General features: G+C 34.0%; 2 protein-coding genes across 2 annotated transcripts; both read left to right on the top strand.

Moving 5' to 3' along the window:
* Window positions 1-49: 49 nt before the first annotated feature.
* Window positions 50-15,032, top strand: LOC134277009 (ADP-ribosylhydrolase ARH1-like). The gene is made up of 13 exons (XM_062759287.1): window positions 50-118; window positions 204-427; window positions 731-784; window positions 1,084-1,185; window positions 7,135-7,219; window positions 7,376-7,432; window positions 9,299-9,420; window positions 9,802-9,907; window positions 10,318-10,488; window positions 11,872-11,922; window positions 13,748-13,850; window positions 13,952-14,074; window positions 14,505-15,032. Exons 2-13 carry the CDS (start codon window positions 268-270, stop codon window positions 14,619-14,621), a joined length of 1,251 nt encoding a protein of 416 aa, XP_062615271.1. The 5' UTR covers window positions 50-118; window positions 204-267; the 3' UTR covers window positions 14,622-15,032.
* A 2,416-nt stretch (window positions 15,033-17,448) lies between these two features.
* Window positions 17,449-18,297, top strand: LOC134277008 (uncharacterized). Its single transcript, XM_062759286.1, has one exon. The coding sequence runs from the start codon at window positions 17,449-17,451 to the stop codon at window positions 18,295-18,297; it is 849 nt and encodes a 282-aa protein (XP_062615270.1).
* The last annotated feature ends 3,934 nt before the right edge of the window (window positions 18,298-22,231 follow it).

The following is a 22,231-nucleotide window of genomic DNA, read 5'->3' on the forward strand; positions in this document are numbered from 1 at the left end:
TTATTTCGTATCTGGTACTTTCGCTTTCGCTTTTGAGTGAAAATGAAAGTTACTTTATGTGTCATGACTATTTCTAACTGTCGTCAACAGTGTTGATAAAGGATTTTAAATATTTTCGGTTTGTATTTTATGTTCATTAATTAGCTAATTTTGATAAGGCCATTATTTGAATCTACTCTTTTTTTTATCTATTGATTTCACAGGACTGTTTCTTGTGCACTGTCTAAAACGGGGAACTTTAATTCAAAGAAAAGATCCAAACCAGCCATGGTTTCCATGCGCCAGCGCTATGAGGCCGCTATGGTCCTGAGTGCAGCTGGGGATGCCTTGGGGTATAAGAATGGCTCCTGGGAGTTTTGTCACCACGGAAAAGAGATTATAAAAGAGTTGAAGGCATTAGGAGGATTAAATTCTATATTAGTGAAACGTAAGATTAATAACATTTTTGTAGTTTCTGATAGCAGTTGGTATAAAAATTTTTTAAAAATGCACACAGTATAATCAACAATTTTGCAGAATTTCTTTTCTTTTAATTCAGGGCTTCGTATAACTTAATTAATTTTGTTACGTATTTTAACATCTTCGCTAGCCACGGGTTTCTGATCCGAAATCTACTCTTGTAGAGCAGACTTTGGATTGAAAACCCTTGGCAAGCGAAGATGATATTTTAAATGATCCTTAATTTGCTTAAACATTTTTGTAAATTATTTGCATTGTAAATTTTTTTTAGCACCAAAGTGGATAGTTAGTGATGATACTGTCATGCATTTAGCGACATCTGAGGGTAAGATTTTATTAATAAGCTTTTTTTTTTTAATCAAAAGTTGATTTTTACTTTCTGTATTTATTTACTCTTTTTTTCATTTAAATGCATGTTTTCCAATTTTAACATAAAATATTGGTTGAGAGTTACATATTTGGTCTGCTTCTTTCTACTGATATCATTTAATTGATTTATGATCAACCACAGAAATACAGTATGAAGTTCATTTTAAGTTTAATAAAATCATACATTTACTGTATAGAGATAGAAATATAACAGAAATATATTTCTAATGATTGATGTATTTATATTTCCTGCAGCCCTCACCAAATGTAAAGAGTCCAGTAAAAAAGATGAACTGTTCAGGGAAATTGCTAGAAACTACAAACAGTGCATGAAGGATATGAGAGACCGGGCACCAGGTACAGTGTCTAGGAGGGGTTAAACAGCCTTAATGTAATTATCTGATGTTAAAGAGAACAAGCACTAAGTACAGTATCTGGGAGGGGTTTATATAAAATAGATCAGGCACTGTAGGTACAATGTCTAGGAGGGGTTTATATAAAATAGATCAGGCACCAGTACAAAGCCTAGGAGGGGTTTATGTAAAATAGATCAGGCACTATAGGTACAATGTCTAGGAGGGGTTTATATAAAATAGATCACTGGCACCAGATACAATGTCTAGGGGGGTTTATATAAAATAGATCAGGCACTGTAGGTACAATGTCTAGGAGGGGTTTATATAAAATAGATCAGGCACCAGATACAATGTCTAGGAGGGGTTTATATAAAATAGATCAGGCACTATAGGTACAATGTCTAGGAGGGGTTTATATAAAATAGATCAGGCACCAGATACAGTGTCTAGGAGGGGTTTATATAAAATAGATCAGACACCAAGTACAGTGTATAGAGGATTTATATAAAATAGACCAGACACCAGATACAGTGTCTAGGAGAGGTTTATATAAAATAGATCAGACAACAGATACAGTGTCTAGGAGAGGTTAATATAAAATATATCAGACACCAGTACAGTGTCTAGGAGGGGTTTATATAAAATAGATCAGGCACCAGATACAGTGTCTAGGAGGGGTTAATATAAAATATATCAGACACCAGATACAGTGTCTAGGAGGGGTTTATATAAAATAGATCAGATACCAGTACAGTGTCTAGGAGGGGTTTATATAAAATAGATCAGACACCTGATACAGTGTCTAGGAGGGGTTTATATAAAATAGATCAGACACCTGATACAGTGTCTAGGAGAGGTTTATATAAAATACATCAGGCACTATAGGTACAATGTCTAGGAGGGGTTTATATAAAATAGATCAGGCACCAGTACAAAGTCTAGGAGGGGTTTATGTAAAATAGATCAGGCACTATAGGTACAATGTCTAGGAGGGGTTTATATAAAATAGATCAGACACCAGATACAATGTCTAGGAGGGGTTTATATAAAATAGATCAGGCACTGTAGGTACAATGTCTAGGAGGGGTTTATATAAAATAGATCAGGCACCAGATACAATGTCTAGGAGGGGTTTATATAAAATAGATCAGGCACTATAGGTACAATGTCTAGGAGGGGTTTATATAAAATAGATCAGGCACCAGATACAGTGTCTAGGAGGGGTTTATATAAAATAGATCAGACACCAAGTACAGTGTATAGAGGATTTATATAAAATAGACCAGACACCAGATACAGTGTCTAGGAGAGGTTTATATAAAATAGATCAGACACCAGATACAGTGTCTAGGAGGGGTTAATATAAAATATATCAGACACCAGTACAGTGTCTAGGAGGGGTTTATATAAAATAGATCAGGCACCAGTACAGTGTCTAGGAGGGGTTTATATAAAATAGATCAGGCACCAGTACAGTGTCTAGGAGGGGTTTATATAAAATAGATTAGACACCAGATACAGTGTCTAGGAGGGGTTTATATAAAATAGATCAGACACGAGGTACAGTGTCTAGGAGGGGTTTATATAAAATAGATCAGATACCAGTACAGTGTCTAGGAGGGGTTTATATAAAATAGACCAGACACCAGGTACAGTGTGTAGGAGGGGTTTATATAAAATAGATCAGGCACCAGATACAGTGAGTAGGAGGGTTTTATATAAAATAGATCAGATACCAGTACAGTGTCTAGGAGGGGTTTATATAAAATAGACCAGACACCAGGTACAGTGTCTAGGAGGGGTTTATATAAAATAGATCAGACACCAGATACAGTGTCTAGGAGGGGTTTATATAAAATAGATCAGATACCAGTACAGTGTCAAGGAGGGGTTTATATAAAATAGATCAGACACCTGATACAGTGTCTAGGAGAGGTTTATATAAAATAGATTAGACACCAGATACAGTGTCTAGGAGGGGTTAATATAAAATATATCAGACACCAGTACAGTGTCTAGGAGGGTTTATATAAAATAGAGCAGACACCAGGTACAGTGTCTAGGAGGGGTTAATATAAAATAGACCAGACACCAGGTACAGTGTCTAGGAGGGGTTTATATAAAATAGATCAGACACTAGGTACAGTGTCTAGGAGGAGTTTATATAAAATAGATCAGACACCAGACACAGTGTCTAGGAGGGATTTATATAAAATAGATCAGACACCAGTACAGTGTCTAGGAGGGGTTTATATAAAATAGATCAGACACCAAGTACAGTGTATAGAGGATTTATATAAAATAGACCAGACACCAGATACAGTGTCTAGGAGAGGTTTATATAAAATAGATCAGACACTAGGTACAGTGCCTAGGAGGAGTTTATATAAAATAGATCAGGCACTAGTACAGAGTCTAGGAGGGGTTTATATAAAATAGATCAGGCACCAGTTACAGTGTCTAGGAGGGGTTTATATAAAATAGATCAGGCACCAGGTACAATGTCTAGCAAGGGTTTATATAAAATAGATCAGGCACCAGAGACAGTGTCTAGGAGGGGTTTATATAAAATAGATCAGACACTGGTACAGAGTCTAGGAGGGGTTTATATAAAATAGATCAGACACCAGATACAGTGTCTAGGAGGGGTTTATATAAAATAGATCAGACACCAGATACAGTATCTAGGAGGGGTTTATATAAAATAGATCAGACACCAGTACAGTGTCTAGGAGGGGTTTATATAAAATAGATCAGACACCAGATACAGTGTCTAGGAGGGGTTTATATAAAATAGATCAGGCACTATAGGTACAATGTCTAGGAGGGGTTTATATAAAATAGATCAGGCACCAGATACAGTGTCTAGGAGGGGTTTATATAAAATAAATCAGACACCAAGTACAGTGTATAGAGGATTTATATAAAATAGACCAGACACCAGATACAGTGTCTAGGAGAGGTTTATATAAAATAGATCAGACAACAGATACAGTGTCTAGGAGAGGTTAATATAAAATATATCAGACACCAGTACAGTGTCTAGGAGGGGTTTATATAAAATAGATCAGGCACCAGATACAGTGTCTAGGAGGGGTTAATATAAAATATATCAGACACCAGATACAGTGTCTAGGAGGGGTTTATATAAAATAGATCAGATACCAGTACAGTGTCTAGGAGGGGTTTATATAAAATAGATCAGACACCTGATACAGTGTCTAGGAGGGGTTTATATAAAATAGATCAGACACCTGATACAGTGTCTAGGAGAGGTTTATATAAAATACATCAGGCACTATAGGTACAATGTCTAGGAGGGGTTTATATAAAATAGATCAGGCACCAGTACAAAGTCTAGGAGGGGTTTATGTAAAATAGATCAGGCACTATAGGTACAATGTCTAGGAGGGGTTTATATAAAATAGATCAGACACCAGATACAATGTCTAGGAGGGGTTTATATAAAATAGATCAGGCACTGTAGGTACAATGTCTAGGAGGGGTTTATATAAAATAGATCAGGCACCAGATACAATGTCTAGGAGGGGTTTATATAAAATAGATCAGGCACTATAGGTACAATGTCTAGGAGGGGTTTATATAAAATAGATCAGGCACCAGATACAGTGTCTAGGAGGGGTTTATATAAAATAGATCAGACACCAAGTACAGTGTATAGAGGATTTATATAAAATAGACCAGACACCAGATACAGTGTCTAGGAGAGGTTTATATAAAATAGATCAGACACCAGATACAGTGTCTAGGAGGGGTTAATATAAAATATATCAGACACCAGTACAGTGTCTAGGAGGGGTTTATATAAAATAGATCAGGCACCAGTACAGTGTCTAGGAGGGGTTTATATAAAATAGATCAGGCACCAGTACAGTGTCTAGGAGGGGTTTATATAAAATAGATTAGACACCAGATACAGTGTCTAGGAGGGGTTTATATAAAATAGATCAGACACGAGGTACAGTGTCTAGGAGGGGTTTATATAAAATAGATCAGATACCAGTACAGTGTCTAGGAGGGGTTTATATAAAATAGACCAGACACCAGGTACAGTGTCTAGGAGGGGTTTATATAAAATAGATCAGGCACCAGATACAGTGAGTAGGAGGGTTTTATATAAAATAGATCAGATACCAGTACAGTGTCTAGGAGGGGTTTATATAAAATAGACCAGACACCAGGTACAGTGTCTAGGAGGGGTTTATATAAAATAGATCAGACACCAGATACAGTGTCTAGGAGGGGTTTATATAAAATAGATCAGATACCAGTACAGTGTCTAGGAGGGGTTTATATAAAATAGATCAGACACCTGATACAGTGTCTAGGAGAGGTTTATATAAAATAGATTAGACACCAGATACAGTGTCTAGGAGGGGTTAATATAAAATATATCAGACACCAGTACAGTGTCTAGGAGGGTTTATATAAAATAGAGCAGACACCAGGTACAGTGTCTAGGAGGGGTTAATATAAAATAGACCAGACACCAGGTACAGTGTCTAGGAGGGGTTTATATAAAATAGATCAGACACTAGGTACAGTGTCTAGGAGGAGTTTATATAAAATAGATCAGACACCAGACACAGTGTCTAGGAGGGATTTATATAAAATAGATCAGACACCAGTACAGTGTCTAGGAGGGGTTTATATAAAATAGATCAGACACCAAGTACAGTGTATAGAGGATTTATATAAAATAGACCAGACACCAGATACAGTGTCTAGGAGAGGTTTATATAAAATAGATCAGACACTAGGTACAGTGCCTAGGAGGAGTTTATATAAAATAGATCAGGCACTAGTACAGAGTCTAGGAGGGGTTTATATAAAATAGATCAGGCACCAGTTACAGTGTCTAGGAGGGGTTTATATAAAATAGATCAGGCACCAGGTACAATGTCTAGCAAGGGTTTATATAAAATAGATCAGGCACCAGAGACAGTGTCTAGGAGGGGTTTATATAAAATAGATCAGACACTGGTACAGAGTCTAGGAGGGGTTTATATAAAATAGATCAGACACCAGATACAGTGTCTAGGAGGGGTTTATATAAAATAGATCAGACACCAGATACAGTATCTAGGAGGGGTTTATATAAAATAGATCAGACACCAGTACAGTGTCTAGGAGGGGTTTATATAAAATAGATCAGACACCAGATACAGTGTCTAGGAGGGGTTTATATAAAATAGATCAGACACCAGATACAGTGTCTAGGAGGGGTTTATATAAAATAGATCAGACACCTGATACAGTGTCTAGGAGAGGTTTATATAAAATAGATTAGACACCAGATACAGTGTCTAGGAGGGGTTTATGTAAAATAGATCAGACACCTGATACAGTGTCTAGGAGGGGTTTATATAAAATAGATCAGACACCAGTACAGTGTCTAGGAGGGGTTTATATAAAATAGATCAGACACCAGTACAGTGTCTAGGAGGGGTTTATATAAAATAGATCAGACACCAGATACAGTGTCTAGGAGGGGTTTATATAAAATAGATCAGACACCAGATACAGTGTCTAGGAGGGGTTTATATAAAATAGATCAGACACCTGATACAGTGTCTGGGAGGGGTTTATATAAAATAGATCAGGCACTGTAGGTACAGTGTGTAGGAGGGGTTTATATAAAATAGATCAGGCACCAGTACAGTGTCTAGGAGGGTTTTATAAGAATTATCTTATTTTTGATATAAAATAGATCAGGCACAAGATACAGTGTCTAGGAAGGGTTTGATTGGACTTAATTTTATTATCTGATATGAAATTGGTCAGCCACTGGTACAGCATCTAAGGGGGGTTATAGGTTTTAATTTTATTATCTGAGGTATTAACTGGAAAATAACTAATTTAGCATCAGGATTGAAGATGTTCTTGTGTTCAGCCAGACACCATTTAATTATAATTTACTGTATCTCAGGGAATACGTGTTGCAGCAGTGTTCACCAGCTCCATCCAGACAGACCAGACTGGAGAGACGGATGTAGGATAAAATTTTTTGAGAGGTCAGTAAAATTAATAAATTTTGTATTTCTTTGTTACACACAATACCAGAGCATGTATTTCATATCAATTGAAAATATATATGTTAAAAAAATAATTATAGATTGCCACATAATGTTTACCAGTCAGTGTAATGATGTTTATGATGTTTTTGACAGAGGTGGAGGGTGTGGTGCAGCCATGAGAGCCATGTGTATTGGTCTCCGATACCCACAGTATGTAGAGATTAAAGTTTATATTATTAGGGCCCCGCAAGGATTTGCGGTTGCCCTATAGTAATCACTCTGTCCGTCCGTCTGTCCGTCTGTCTGTCTGTCTAGCTGTCCGTCTGTCACTCGTCCGTCCACAAATTTTTTGTTTTTCCTAATAACTTTTCTTATAGTTTCCCAATCAAGTTCAAATTTGGTATGGTAGTTCAGTAGGCAGAAATACATATTTTGATGCTAAGTTTGGTTCTCTATGTCCCATGGTTTGGAGCTGGGGTGGTGGGGTAGATTCCTTAACTTTATATAAGAATGCATTGGCAAAGAGAGATAACTGCTGAAGATGTTCCCATTGTAAACTGAATGCTGCTAGGAGTCCCTTGGGATTAATTAGCTTTCCTCCTGAAGAAAATCCAGAGCATTATCTTTATCTGTCACATTGAGATTAATTACCACCTCTGTCTGCAAATGAAGTTTGTTTTGAAGTTAAATCAATTTGGAATGCTATGAACACTCTGAAATGTGGATTTGAATATAAATTTTTATTATTTATTTTTGTTTGATAGAACTTATGATTTCATTGAATTCTAAAAAAAAGAAATAGATTAAGGAAGATTTTTTGATTGACTTTTTTCACTTTTTTCACTTTTTTTAATATATTAATTCAAGAATATAATTAATTTTTAATGTAGTTGTATAAAAACCCCATTCTATCATTAATACTGAAAAAGTTCTTATTGTAAATTTAGAAGAAAATGATGAGAGAGGTACAATTAATCCCTTGGGATTAATTATCTAGCCTGCTGCAGAAAATTTAGTAGGCTTTTCTTTATCTGTCGCTTTAAGATTAATGAAAACCTTTGTCTGCAACTGCTGTTTGTTTGAAGTTAAGGTCAAGCCTTCATGATATTTGCATTCATTGAAGGCTGGCATTTTATATAACACAAGCTTCATAATTGTTTAAATATACATTCAGTGTTAAGTTGTTCTTTACTGCCTAATGTAAATACAAGGATATTATTTTCAGGTTTTTGAATATTCAGGAATTATCTTAAGAATACAGTTGGTGTTGCTTATTCTTCATACATTTATTAATCATTCTGTAAGCTGCACCCTTTTAATTCTACCCCATGGCGGGGCCCTTGCTGACTGGTCAGTTTTCTAGTTTTATCCTATATTGTTTACCCCTATATCCTGTGGATATCCACAGTAGGTATAGATTGTTATGTGTATTGGTCTCTGATCTCCACAGTATGTAGAGATTATATCATTTTATCCCATGTTTATCCCTTTATACCGTTGATATGATTCACTGTATATTTTTGTTATCCCACAGTTGTGATGTTTCAATGGTTTTTGTGTTACTGTGATGAAGTATTAAAAATTAAGTGGAATCCAATATAATAACAGTTTTAAACATTGGTTGTGAGACCTGTATATTAAACATGGGATAAAAAGAATCGTCCGTGATTTGTAGGTGGATATGACTTTTATCCAACTCGTGTGTTTATTAAAAACACAACTTGTAGGGTAAAAATCATATTCAACTACAAATCATGGGAGATCCTAAATATCATATAAATAATCACTAGTAAAATAGAATCGGATTGGCAGAGACAGTTACGTGACTGTCGTGTTTGCCCTGCAACCAAACATTGTGTATAAATATGCAGTAAAATATAAAATACCATGGGTATGACTTTTAAAAGAAATTGTTATGTCTATGTAATTTTTTTTTATTTTTCATAATTATGGAATGCATTGTAAATAAGCATTAGAAGAATAATCCATGAGGGGAAAAAATTGACTGAAGAGGGGGTGGGGGTGGGTTCCTGTCCACAAGTACCTGTTGCTGTCAGTGTGCATTATTTGTTACAGTGAGAGGGACCTATCAGATTTAATTGCTGTCAGCGTGGAGTCGGGGAGGATGACCCATCATCACCCCACAGGCTACCTCGGCAGTTTGGCTGCTGCTCTGTTTACAGCGTATGCCATTCAAGGTACATAACTCTGTGCTTGTCTCTTTCTATGCCATACATATTGTCTCTTCCTATGCCATACAAGGTACATACCTCTGTGTTTGTGTCTTCTTATGCCATACAAGGTACATATCTCTGTGTCTTCCTACAAGCTCAAATAACTATATGTATACTTTAAATGTACATAGAATTTTAGCAGACGATTACTCTTTATTTGACTAATAAAATCATGGATTGACACAAGCTTTGCATGTAATGTAAAGTATATCTGCAACTCACTTTGCTGAGTATGTTCAATACTTCTGTAAACATTTGTACTTTTAAGCATATGTGCAAGATCCTTATTTCAAATGTAAAGTCTTTGATTTATATGTTGTTATTTCTTGTCTTTCCCTATTCCAGGAAAGCCCCCCAGAGAGTGGGGAGCAGGCCTAATGAAGGTGCTGCCTACAGCTAAGGAGTACATCAAGTCAGAGAACTTCTATGTGGAGGACAACTTAGAAGCTTGGTAAGAAACAAACTAAATCTTGACAAGAATATCGCTTGATAAACCTGTGTTTGATAGAGAAATCAACAGAATAATACATTATCAGTCAATGCATCTTTAAGGTAACTATTTTCTATGGAATTCAAACAATGTACTGCTTTTTAGAAAGATTATAGGAAAAGAACACATACAAATCAGGGAAAATGAAAGTTGCAGAGAATATACCACATGTACACTGTATACAGCAAAACTCTGTATAACAAAGTCACAGGGACCTATGAAATTACTTGGCTATATCCGTTATTCGTTATAACCGAATAAGAAATTCATTAAATTTATATAGCTTGGGATCCAAGATGAGTTTGCTTTATCCGTAAATTCGCAATATCCATGTTCGTGACACCTAGGTAAAAGGTGTTTGCATTTTACAGGAATTATTTTGAGGAACACTGGCAGAAATACCTAAAAGAGAAAAACCTCCTGGAAGGAACTACGGACCCAGAGCCAGACAACCTGGATGAAGACGGTCGCGACAATTTTTACAAAAGTCTGAGTTACAGTGGTTGGGGCGGGTCTAGCGGCCATGACGCTCCTATGATTGCGTACGTATTTTTTAAACATATTTAATCTGCTTCGCGGATTATAAAGCGTAAACTGACCCAAACCATATTATACTCGATAATCTGGCCAAGAATTAGAGTCATTCCTTAAATAAATTAGTAAAGTTTTTGTAAGCAATGGTATGCCCAGGAGGCGCAACATCGAAAACGACATTTTTTCGACCTAAGTGTAACTAAGATTGGACTATTTTAATATAAACATTTGACATCCAAATATCCTGATAATTCAGGTATGTGTTGGGAAACTATTGTTCCATAAAATATGGAGTTTTTACCTTATTCTGGAAGTTTTATGAAATTTTATTGTAAATTTTACATGGAGTATCCAAACAAATATTGCCTTGAAAATGACGTCAAAAGGGGGAGGGGTTTCCTTTTCCAACTTTTTATGAAGTTTTGCCCCTGGAAAAACTAGTATACACCTAGAAATGTTTAAAGTGGCTACGGAAAAATAATTTGCATCCACTTTTCTTGTTTTTTAATGCCAAAATAGACTCAGAGAGAAAAAGAATGCAAAGTTAATATCGATTTGTAGACAAGGTTTGAAAAATCTATCACGTCAAATAATGACGTTGATCATGTGTTTTAGCTATATTGAACTTAAAAAAGCAAATATGCTGGGACAATCAAGCGAGGATCTCTCACAATGTATAGATCCATTTGCAGTTTTATATGCATTGAAAGCTGTTGTTCATGACATTGTGAAGTCATAAAGACAAGATGGGTTGAAGTCCTCACTCAGCTCTTTGGAATGTCATCAAAATAAGTGTATGATGTAGAAGAAGCAGACATTTAAAACTAATGACGTTGTCAAACATCATGAAATTAAGCGGCGACAGTGCCGGGTGTTCATATAATGTCGTTTATATATAATTTGGAAAATAATGAACGTATCGAGCTAAAATTTTCAACATTTCTTTATCTTTTGTTGTTTTATGTTCCTTATAAATTCTATAAGCTCAGACAACATAGTACTAAATTTATAGCCCCAGTCCACGAACTTTTTGATAACCCCTCGTACATGTACATGTATCTATATCTATCTTTTCCCTCTTATTTGAACTGGTCAAAGACCACAGAAGTGCAGAAGACTATGCAGAAGATTTTTACTTAAGACTTACTGAAATCTTTAATGTATTTTTCTAATGAATTTGAAATAGACATCACAAGTTTAAGATTTCACCCATGAAAAACATCTCCTTAGCATTGATCTTAATAAGCTTTAATAATATCCTTTAAAAATGGATACAAAGTGAAAAATGAAGTTAGTGGCCCACAAATAAAAAGGAGACCCCCATTCATTTTAAGAGTGTGAATTTTCAAACTTTCCTTTTTAACTTTTTTCTTCTTCAATTTTTGAAACAGATATGATGCTATTCTACAATCAGGAAAAAACTGGGAAGAACTATGCAAAAGGTAACAAAATTTAAAAGATATCGTTAGTAAGTTTGAACACTTCTGCATTCAGTGATATTTTAACTCAGTTTTTTGGCATCATACCAGTACTCCTTACAATTGATTGAATTAAAAACAACTAGCTGTTAATGAAGGTATATAAGAGAAAGGCAAGTTAAATTTTTTATTGCCATCGTCTTCTTACAAAACTTCATTTTGTTGATTATTGTATTATAACCCAAGCTGGAAGCTTATAATTAAGTGTGCTGAACCCAGTATCATTTTGTTTTAATTTTTCTTCTTGTTCTAAAATTAATAAAACGATCATGTTTAAAGTGCTGATGCATTTTGCATACTGGGTGCTTACACACAACTAACTCATAAAATTACCATACTGCTATGTCATTATAAGAAGTATTTTCTCTGGTAGACATAAATTTTCTTTGATTTCACTCAAAGTTTTAATTTTTCCAATTCTTTAATAAAATATGATTGAAGCTTTTTTCCCTTTTTAGCTCACCTGAGCCGAAGGCTCAAGTGAGCTTTTCTGATCACATTTTGTCCGTCGTCCGTCCGTCCGTCTGTCTAGCTGTCTGTCTGTCTGTCTGTCCGTCTGTAAACTTTTCACATTTTCGACTTCTTCTCAAGAACCACTGGGCCAGTTTTGACCAAACTTGGTACAAAGCATCCTTGGGTGAAGGGGAATTTTAATTGTAAAATGAAGTCCCCTCACAAGGGGAGATAATCAAGAAAAGACAAAAATAGGGTGGGGTCATTAAAAAATCTTCTTCTCATGAACCACTGGGCCAATAAGGCTGAAACTTATTTGAAAGCACCCTGGGATAGTGTAGATTCTAAATTGTTCAAATCATGACCCCCGGGGGTAGGGCGGGGCCACAATGGTGAATCAAAGTTTTACATAGAAATATATAGGAAAAATCTTTGAAAATCTCCTTCTCAAGAACCACTGGGCTAGAAAAGCTGAAACTCATGTGGAAGCATCGTGGGGTAGTGTAGATTCTAAATTGTTCAAATCCTGACCCCCGGGGGTTGGGCGGGGCCACAATGGGGAATCAATGTTTTACATAGAAATATATAGGAAAAATCTTTGAAATTCTTCTTCTCAAGAACCAGTGGGCCAGAAAAGCTGAAACTCATGTGGAAGCACCCTTGGGTAGTGTAGATTTTAAATTGTTCAAATCATGACCCCCGAGGGTAGGGCGGGGCCACAATGGGGAATCAATGTTTTACATAGAAATATATAGGAAAAATCTTTGAAAATCTTCTTCTCAAGAACCACTGGACCAGAAAAGCTGAAACTTATGTGGAAGCATCCTGGGTAGTATAAATTTCAAACTGTGTAAATTATGATCATTGGGGTAGGGTGGGGTCACAATATGTATTACAAGGGGGAAATCTGGTAAAGAACAATATGACAAAAGATTCTCAGGTGAGCGATGTGGCCCATGGGCCTCTTGTTAAAAATCATTATGGTTGTCTGTGTGGTGTAATGGTACACTAGAGTCACAGATAAAGGAGTTGATCATATATTCCCGGTTTAAATCCCATCGTGGGATAGTATTAACTGCAGTTTTGTGTTGCAGTAGATGCTGGCACAAAAAAGATTCCTTTCTGCTCGAGGACCTAAAGTGCTAAGTACAGGTCTAAATTTGTGGCCCTTGATCCATCAGCAAGTGGTGAAATCTCAATATGAGTGAAAAATTCTCAAAGTGAGATTAAAACAAAACAAAGAATAAAAGCATTAGGACAGTTGTGCCTATAGAAATTGTTGAGTGTAGTTTTGGTGAGCATTGTGGGTCAGTAGATGTGTTATTGTTTATTACAGATCAATGTTTCATGGAGGAGACAGTGATAGCACTGGGGTCATTGCAGCCTGTTGTTATGGGGCCATGTATGGGTATGAAGGGGTACCAGAGGTCAATCACAAGGTATTTTCACATCTACAAATATGGATACTGACACTGAGAAACAAAAGAATTTCCTGTGTATTATGTCAATGTATAATTAATACTTTCATCCCATTTTCTAGAGTCTTGAGTATCGTAAAAGGTTAGTTAAGGAGGCCAAAGCATTGTATGAACTTGCTCATGGATCTGGTGAGGAAGACTTTGAGGTGGAGGAGGATGACACAATAAAAGAAGAAGATGAAAAGGTGAGACTACAGTAAAACTCGGTTATAACGAAGTCACTGGGACCTATGAAATCACTTCGCTATATCCGTAATTCGTTATAACCGTATAAGAAATTCATTAAATTTATATAGTTGGGGATCCAAAATGACTTCGCTATATCCGTAAATTCACTATATCCGTGTTCGTACTAAACGAGTTTTACTGTAAATACCCAGTCATCAGCCTCATGAAAAAAAAACCATGCCAATTTCTTGATGTGAAAATATTGACAGTTTCAGCAACAATTTTCCATGAAATTAATATAGATCTTTTATATGCCAATGAAAAAATAAAATTTATCCAAATTAAAAATGAGGTACTCCATCATCTCAATGTCATATAACTCTATATCATAAGCAAGTAAAACAAAGATCATGAACAATAAACCTTCTCTTTATTTTACCTAAAAAGGCAGCAGATACGACAGACATGAAGCAGGAGGTACCAGAGAAAGAGAGTGATCAAGAGGAGAAAACTCCGCAGTCTGAGAATGGACAGGAGAAAGACAAAGTACAGACAACTGTATGATTGCTAAAGAAGCATGACTTTTTCGTTGTGTCAGGAGTATGCTATTGTTTGGATTGCAACATTGTCAAAAGTTTTCTTATTTCAATCTGTTATCAAAAATACTCCCAGAAGAATGTTGCATGATCTCAATACCTTTAAAGCTCTTAATTTAAGGTTGAGAACTTTTCAAGTTTTCTTGAATTGTACACAACATTTTGAGAACAATATGTGTAGTGTAGCTGAAAAGTAGACTTAAAGATGATACTAAAAATAACAAAATAAAAATTACTTTTCTATGAATTTTTAAAATTAATAAAAATCGTCTAAATGTAGGAGATTTCCTAAGCCTTGTAGCCTCATTTTTTTCAATTTCATTGTCTTCTGAAATATTAGTATATTTTACTTGTACATTTCATCTTTAAAGGAGCACATACATCACAAATTTTGTTTTTTGTTCATGTATATTGAATTTATGTTCAGAATTCAAAGATATTATATTAATTTATTGTTTTTTTTATATGCATCTTCTTTCTATTTTAATTTATAAAATTTGAAATTTTATATATTTTATATTTGTTTCATATTTAAATAATACAAACTTTTCATATGGCTAATAATAATGAGTTTGTCATCTCTTGGGGGTGGGGGAGGGAGTAATCAGTTGCAAAATATCAGAATTTTCAAGAATTAGAGAAAAAGTAAATTTGATCAAAAGAGCCTTATATGCACGGTTAAGACACAAAATCCCTGCCCTTAGAAAAGTGAAATTTTGTAAATCTCTTGAGAACAAATGTGTATACAGTATGTTGTACAAATGTATATACCGGTATATTGTACAAAATAAATTAACAAATTTTAATTTTGATAGGACTTTTGTCACTGTCTCAAAGTATTGATATTCCCATTTATTTTTGAAAAGAGTTGTTGGATAGTCAATAACAGTATTTGAAACATTTCAGGAAATACAGTATACTTTTTGTAGCCTATACATTGGACTATTTTCTTTGAAATTTTCTTGTTTTGGAAAAAAAAGCATAAATTTTGTTTAGTGTTATCATTAGTTTTTGTAGAGCACAAACTTCAAGAGGGACTATTAATTTTCACATATTTTAATGAAATATATATGAAAATGGTCCCCGATTAAGTTTGCATTCTATGAAAATTAATTCTACACATTATTTCAAAAGATATTCTAAAGGCTACATTGACCCACCTCTTTGTTGACACATTCCAGGGATTCAATACGCAAAAGCTCACAGGGTTTGACGATTTTAAAGACCCAATTTTTTTACCGTACGGTTACCTGAGGAGGGGGAGTGGTCCAAGTTACAGTAGTGTTATTTACCTGGAGACCCCAAATACCCAAGATGTCAAAAATCTATATACACGTAGCATTACACAGGAAGTCTGTGTCTGGTGATCAGGGTCAACATTCCGTGTTTCGTGTCTAAATTTGAGTGAAACTACTTGAATTAATTGAAATATTTCAATATAATCAAATTTATTTATTTATACTTTCAGCGATATCTAATGAAGAAAAAAAAGTTATAAAGAAATATCGTTTTTATATTTTGAAAAAAATGTAAAATTAAGGAAATAAACACAGTCGAGAGTAAAACTACAAAGTAAATATCTTTTTTGATTAAACTTGTGTACATATCTAAATTAAAAAATAATAAAATATTCCATTCATAGGTCTATCCGTCATGTGTTGATTCATTCTCTGATCAACAAAATGTAGAAATTTTTAAAGTTATTCATACCTTTTTAAAAGAGTGTGGTCGATTCTCTGAAAAATCTTAATTTCTTGCATATATAGTATTGTGTTCTGGTATCAAGAATTTACTGTCTTTGACACTACTAATTGTTATTGAAAATAATTGTTCTTTATTTTGGCAATATTATAAAATTTTGTATAAGGAGAAGACTATCTAAGTTGTTGTAGAGCTTGTGTCTTATCCTTTTGGCTTTAATTGTCAATAAAATATGATCAATTCACCGTCATGTGAACATATACATTTGCATGTACCGCGATATAGGAATATTACCTACGTTCTGACCATTAATAGTGTCGAAAATATTCACCATTTCCGGGTGTTCGTGTGTTTGAATTTTTTTATTGTTTGCAAGATTTTTTTTATACTTTTAAGAATTGATCTTTGGTTTTATGTATTCACTTTTTAAATATTGGGTATTGACAGACGTAAGGAAATTCGAACTAAAAGTTACAACTGACATTTCATTTACAACGGAACACGGTGTAGATTGTATTTCTATATACATAGATAAAACAAGGGATAAAGGAATTTTTTAGCCATGCCGTTTGTGCTAAACATCTTTTCTTATTTATCATACTCTAATTTTAATCGGCAAATGGCATTTCTGTGCACGGACCGGTGTAAATACTCTAAATTCTACAGCAGATATCTTGGACGACATATCGCCTAAAATACAATATAGCCGTTGAGATTGAAAGCAAATATTTATGAAGTCATGTTTTAATTATCTACTCTCAATTGTTCTTGCAATAAAATTCTACCAAGATTCTTTTTTTAACCCCCCGTGTATACAAGGCGGCTACATGAAAGTGTTTGACCCGTGACCAGGCAATCGTTTTCAAAACACGCAAACTCAAACTATCAGGTAGCACGGGTAGCTGGCCTGTCAATCAAATCAGAAGCTATTGTTTTTTTAATGATTGACAGGCGGTAAATTATTGATCTTAAATCAGGTAGATTTTGGGGGCGTTAACATAAAATTGGGTGTTTAAGCCAATTAGTAACTGAAATATTTTAATGTACAGAAATACCAAAAGGTCACAGTGACCTACTTTTTCATTATGCGCGATATGCGCGATACTCTTTCAGTGATATGTAACAAGCTAGAATATGTGTCATCAAAGCTAAATACCCTGGATCAAATAGATAAAAGGTTAAATGACCTTGAGCGTAATGTAAGCAATGTAAACCAAGAACTGAAAGAATTGAAAAACATGAAAGTAAAAGTTGAAGACATTGAGAAGGGCATGAATCACATCTCACTGCAGTACGACGAACAACAAAAGGCTGTCAAGGAAATCGAACGGACAGTGAAAGATATAGACAAAAGGTCGACATCAACATTGAAAGAAAATGAAGCGATGCGTGAAGAACTCGAGGCAGTACGGTCAGACTTGTGTGACCTTAAAGAACGTCACCTAGATCTACAGACACGGTCTATGAGGGACAACCTAATATTTGAAGGGATAGCAGAAACTCAGGAAGAAGACGCAGAGGATTTGATAAAAGAATTCATTAAGACCGAGATGAATATCACAGACAAAATTGATTTCCACCGGGTGCATAGAATGGGTAGGAAGGGTGGAACCCGACCACGACCGATAATTGCCAAATTTGTGCTGCACAAGGACCGAGAAAGAGTCAGGCGAGCAGCCCCTGGATCCTTAAATGGCAAGCCATATGGAATTAACGAACAATTCCCGAAAGAAATTAACGATCGACGTAAGCAATTATACCCCCAATACAAAGCTGCCAAAAGACAGGGCAAAAGGGCTTCACTAGTCGTCGACAAGCTTTACGTGGAGGGTCAACTGGTACCATTTCAGAACGACCATTCGAGAGATCGAATCCCAGCATTTGAAAACCGCGCCGCGCCGCCGACAGCGCATAGAAAATTCAGATATGCGGAAGCGCACTAGGAAAACCAAGGAGAACTGTGTAAACAGGAACTACAACATGTACAAAACGTAAACAATGCAAACTCTCTCAACGATTTGAAAATTATTAGTTTAAATGTTTGTGGACTTAATTCGAAATTACAAAACCCCGAATTTATTGAATTTATAAACAACAATGATATTGTATGTTTAACGGAAACAAAAACCGACAATGCTGATGATATTGAAATTAAAAACTTTAATGCCTTTTGTAAACATAGATTTTCATTGTCATCGAAAAAATCAGGTGGGATTGTAGTGTATGTTAGAGATATTTATTCTAAATATGTTACCGTTATAGAGAATGAATGTGAACATGTTCTATGGATAAAACTATCGGGGAAAGCATTTAATTTTCAAAATGATGTAATTATTGGTACTGTTTATATCCCACCTATAAATTCTCGTTTTTCATCCACAGATATTTTTGATGATATAGAAAAAGAAACTAATAATCTAATTGATAGTTTAGATAGCATTTGTCTTATGGGTGATTTTAATAGTAGGGTTGCTATGGAGAAGGATTATATTGAAAACATTAATTCTCATAACAATGATCATTTATTTTCAAATGACATAATTATAGATGAAAATATTTTTCTTAGTGATACATGTGATGTAACAAGACTTGAAAATTATGGTTTATCTGTTGATAGAAAGTCAAAAGACAAAACATTGAACCAATTTGGTAAAAAACTGTTAACTTTATGTAAAAACTGTAATATTTACATTCTAAATGGACGTTGTAACACTGATATAAACGGTGAATTTACTTGCAAAAACTGTAGTATAGTAGACTACTGCATTGCAAATATTAACTTTATCAAACAAGTTTCAGAAATGTCTGTTTTAGCTTTTTCTTCATTGTACTCAGATGTGCATAATCCAATAGAACTAAAAATAAGAATACATCCTGAATCAATGAATTTAGATATAGAAAATAGTCCATATAATTGTAATGACCAATCAGAAAAGGCTAAAAGGTGGAATAATAATGAAAAATTGACTTATCAAAACTGTGTTGAAAATAAAGTTAGTTGCATTAAAGGTTTAGAAGAAGAACTTTTAAACTGTAATGAAGTTTCATTAGATTTAATTGATAATATTGTTGAAAAAGCTGGTGAAGTTTTAGTTGGAAGTGCTAAGGAAGTTTTTGGTGTTTATAAAAAAGCCACTTTTTCACAGGGGAATAAAAAATGTGTCTTTAAAAAGCCATGGTTCACAAAAGACTGTAAATCTGCTAGACGGAATTTTAAAAAAGCACAACAACTGTTTAAACGATTTGGAGGTAATATTTTTAAAGAAGATTTGTATGAAAAGGAAAAGTTGTTTAAACAAAAATTAAAATCTGCTCGAAATTTTCATAGGACAGATATGAAAAGGAAATTACAATATTTAAGATCATATAACCCAAAAGACTATTGGAAAATATTAAACTCTAATGGAAACAATAAATGCTGTAATGTAGAATTATCCAAACTATATGATTTTTATAAAGATTGTTGCAACATTGGAGTAGAGGGGGAAAGCGAAAACGTTTTGACTGAAGATGAACTAAAATTGTTGTCAAATTTAGAACTTAATAACAGCATAAATCAACCAATCACACACGAAGAAATTACAAAATGTATACATGCTCTGAAAAATGATAAGTCAAGTGGACATGACAACATTGTTAATGAATATATAAAATCTACTGTAGATACTATGTCAAACTTATATGTAATATTATTTAACAAGATTTTTGATTCAGGAATCATACCTTCTCAGTGGACATTTGGAAATATTATTCCATTATATAAAAACAAAGGTGACACTAAAGATCCTAAAAACTATAGACCCATTACTTTGATAAGCTGTTTGGGTAAATTGTTTACATCTATTCTGAATGAGAGACTTAATTATTATGCAAATACTGTCCACCTTATTTTAGAAAATCAAGCTGGTTTTAGAAAAAACTATTCTACTTTGGACCACATTTTTACTTTGTATACATTGATTGAAATATCTAAGTATCATAGGAAAAGGTTGTACTGTGCCTTTATTGATTTTGAGAAAGCGTTCGATTCTGTCTGGCGTTTAGGTCTTTGGAATAAAGTTTTATTAAATAACATAGATGGTAAATGTTTTAATTTTATAACACAGCTGTATAAAAATATTAAATCAAGAGTAGTCTCAAATGGTCTGTACTCTGATCCCTTTCCTTGTACTGTAGGTGTTAGACAAGGGGAAAACCTATCCCCATTTTTGTTTGCCATCTATCTAAATGACCTTGAAGATTTCATGAATTTAAATAATGTAAAAGGTTTATCATTTATAACGTCTAAATTAGAATCGGAGTTTAATTTGTATCTTCGATTGTTTGTTTTGCTATACGCAGATGACACGATCCTTTTGTCAGAAACACCAGAAGACTTACAATACCAATTGGATGTATTTAACAAATATTGCAAACAATGGCAGCTCAAAGTTAACACCAATAAAACTAAAATTGTAATCTTTGGAAAGGGCAATCCAAGAATTGAAAAACCAATTACATTAAATGGAATAACATTAGAAATCGTAGATAATTTTAAATATTTAGGAGTAAGTTTTTGTAAAAATGGTTCATTTAACACAAATGTCAAAGAATTATCTCAGAAAGCAACAAAAGCTATGTATAGTGTTATTGGAAAATGTAGAAAACACAACCTTAATATAGAATGCACATTGGATATGTTTGACAAAATTGTAAATCCTATAATTTTATATGGATGCGAAGTGTGGGGTTTTAATCAGTCACCATTGATTGAAAAATTGCACTTAAAATTTTGTAAGCATATTTTGCATGTAAAGTCATCAACACCAAATTTTATGGTATATGGTGAATTAGGTAGATACCCTATTTCAATTAATATAAAGGTTAGAATGATAAGTTTTTGGTGTAAACTATCTTTTTTACAAAGGAATAAATTATCATCGAATTTGTTAAGTGTTTTAAAGAACTACAATAATCCATGGTGTAACTTTGTCAAATCTATATTGAATGAATGTGGACTTTCTTATATTTGGCATACTTGTCAACCTGTAAATGTATCATGGCTGAAGAAAATAGTGTTTAACACTCTGTATGATCAGTTTAAACAGAAGTGGTATAGTGAAATGTTTAACTCGTCTAAAGGTCTTAATTATAGAATATACAAAACTTCTTTTTGTCTAGAAAAGTATTTAGTATCTCTGCCTTTTAAGTACTGGAAAATATTTTGTAAGTTTAGAACTTGTAATAATAAATTACCAATAGAAGTTGGAAGATGGCATAATGTACCAAGAGAAAACCGAATTTGTAAATTGTGTTCCAAAAATGAAATTGGTGATGAATTTCATTACTTATTTAATTGTAATGATTCACTTATTTTGAATTCAAGGTTATTATTATTATCAAAATATTACTATTCACATCCAAATGTGTATAAGTTTGATCAACTTTTTAATACAAAAAATAGTTAAATTGACAAAACTGTGTAAATTTATAAAAATTATTTTTGAGAGAGTTGGCTCTCCTGGTTAGCTCATTGTTAGTTTTGTTACTTTGTACTTTTTTCTTTTTCACGCATGCACATATGTTTAACTATACTTGTAATCTTTCTCAACACTGTACTTATGTCAGTTCATGAGAATAAATTCATTGTCATTAACATTTTCATTGGACTTGCAACTGATGTTGAAGTCTGATGACTCTAAGCCCATTAGTATCTGTAAATGTTTAAACTAGTATACCCATATAATTTCAAAAGTAGGAATAGGGTGACCTGTATTTATGGTTGACACACTCTGATGTCATGTGGTGCAAGTGACAAAATTTCATGATTCTGTAAGCCAATTAGTATCTGAAATATTTAATTATACACATAAAATTACAGTGATTTTTGTAGCCTGT

The sequence above is a fragment of the Saccostrea cucullata genome, unplaced genomic scaffold (genome assembly GCF_032062105.1).
Source record: "Saccostrea cucullata isolate Sc308-1 unplaced genomic scaffold, CSIRO_AGI_Scuc_v1 ctg6843, whole genome shotgun sequence".
Taxonomy (NCBI): Eukaryota; Metazoa; Mollusca; class Bivalvia; order Ostreida; family Ostreidae; genus Saccostrea; species Saccostrea cuccullata.

Bases quoted from the DNA above. Each gene is read 5' to 3' on its own strand.
- LOC134277008 (XM_062759286.1), top strand. From the start codon at position 17,449: ATGCGCGATACTCTTTCAGTGATATGTAACAAGCTAGAATATGTGTCA.
- LOC134277009 (XM_062759287.1), top strand. From the start codon at position 268: ATGGTTTCCATGCGCCAGCGCTATGAGGCCGCTATGGTCCTGAGTGCA. The intron at 9,908-10,317 runs GTAAGAAACAAA...TGCATTTTACAG, and splicing joins GAGGACAACTTAGAAGCTTG to GAATTATTTTGAGGAACACT. The intron at 13,851-13,951 runs GTATTTTCACAT...CCCATTTTCTAG, and splicing joins TACCAGAGGTCAATCACAAG to AGTCTTGAGTATCGTAAAAG.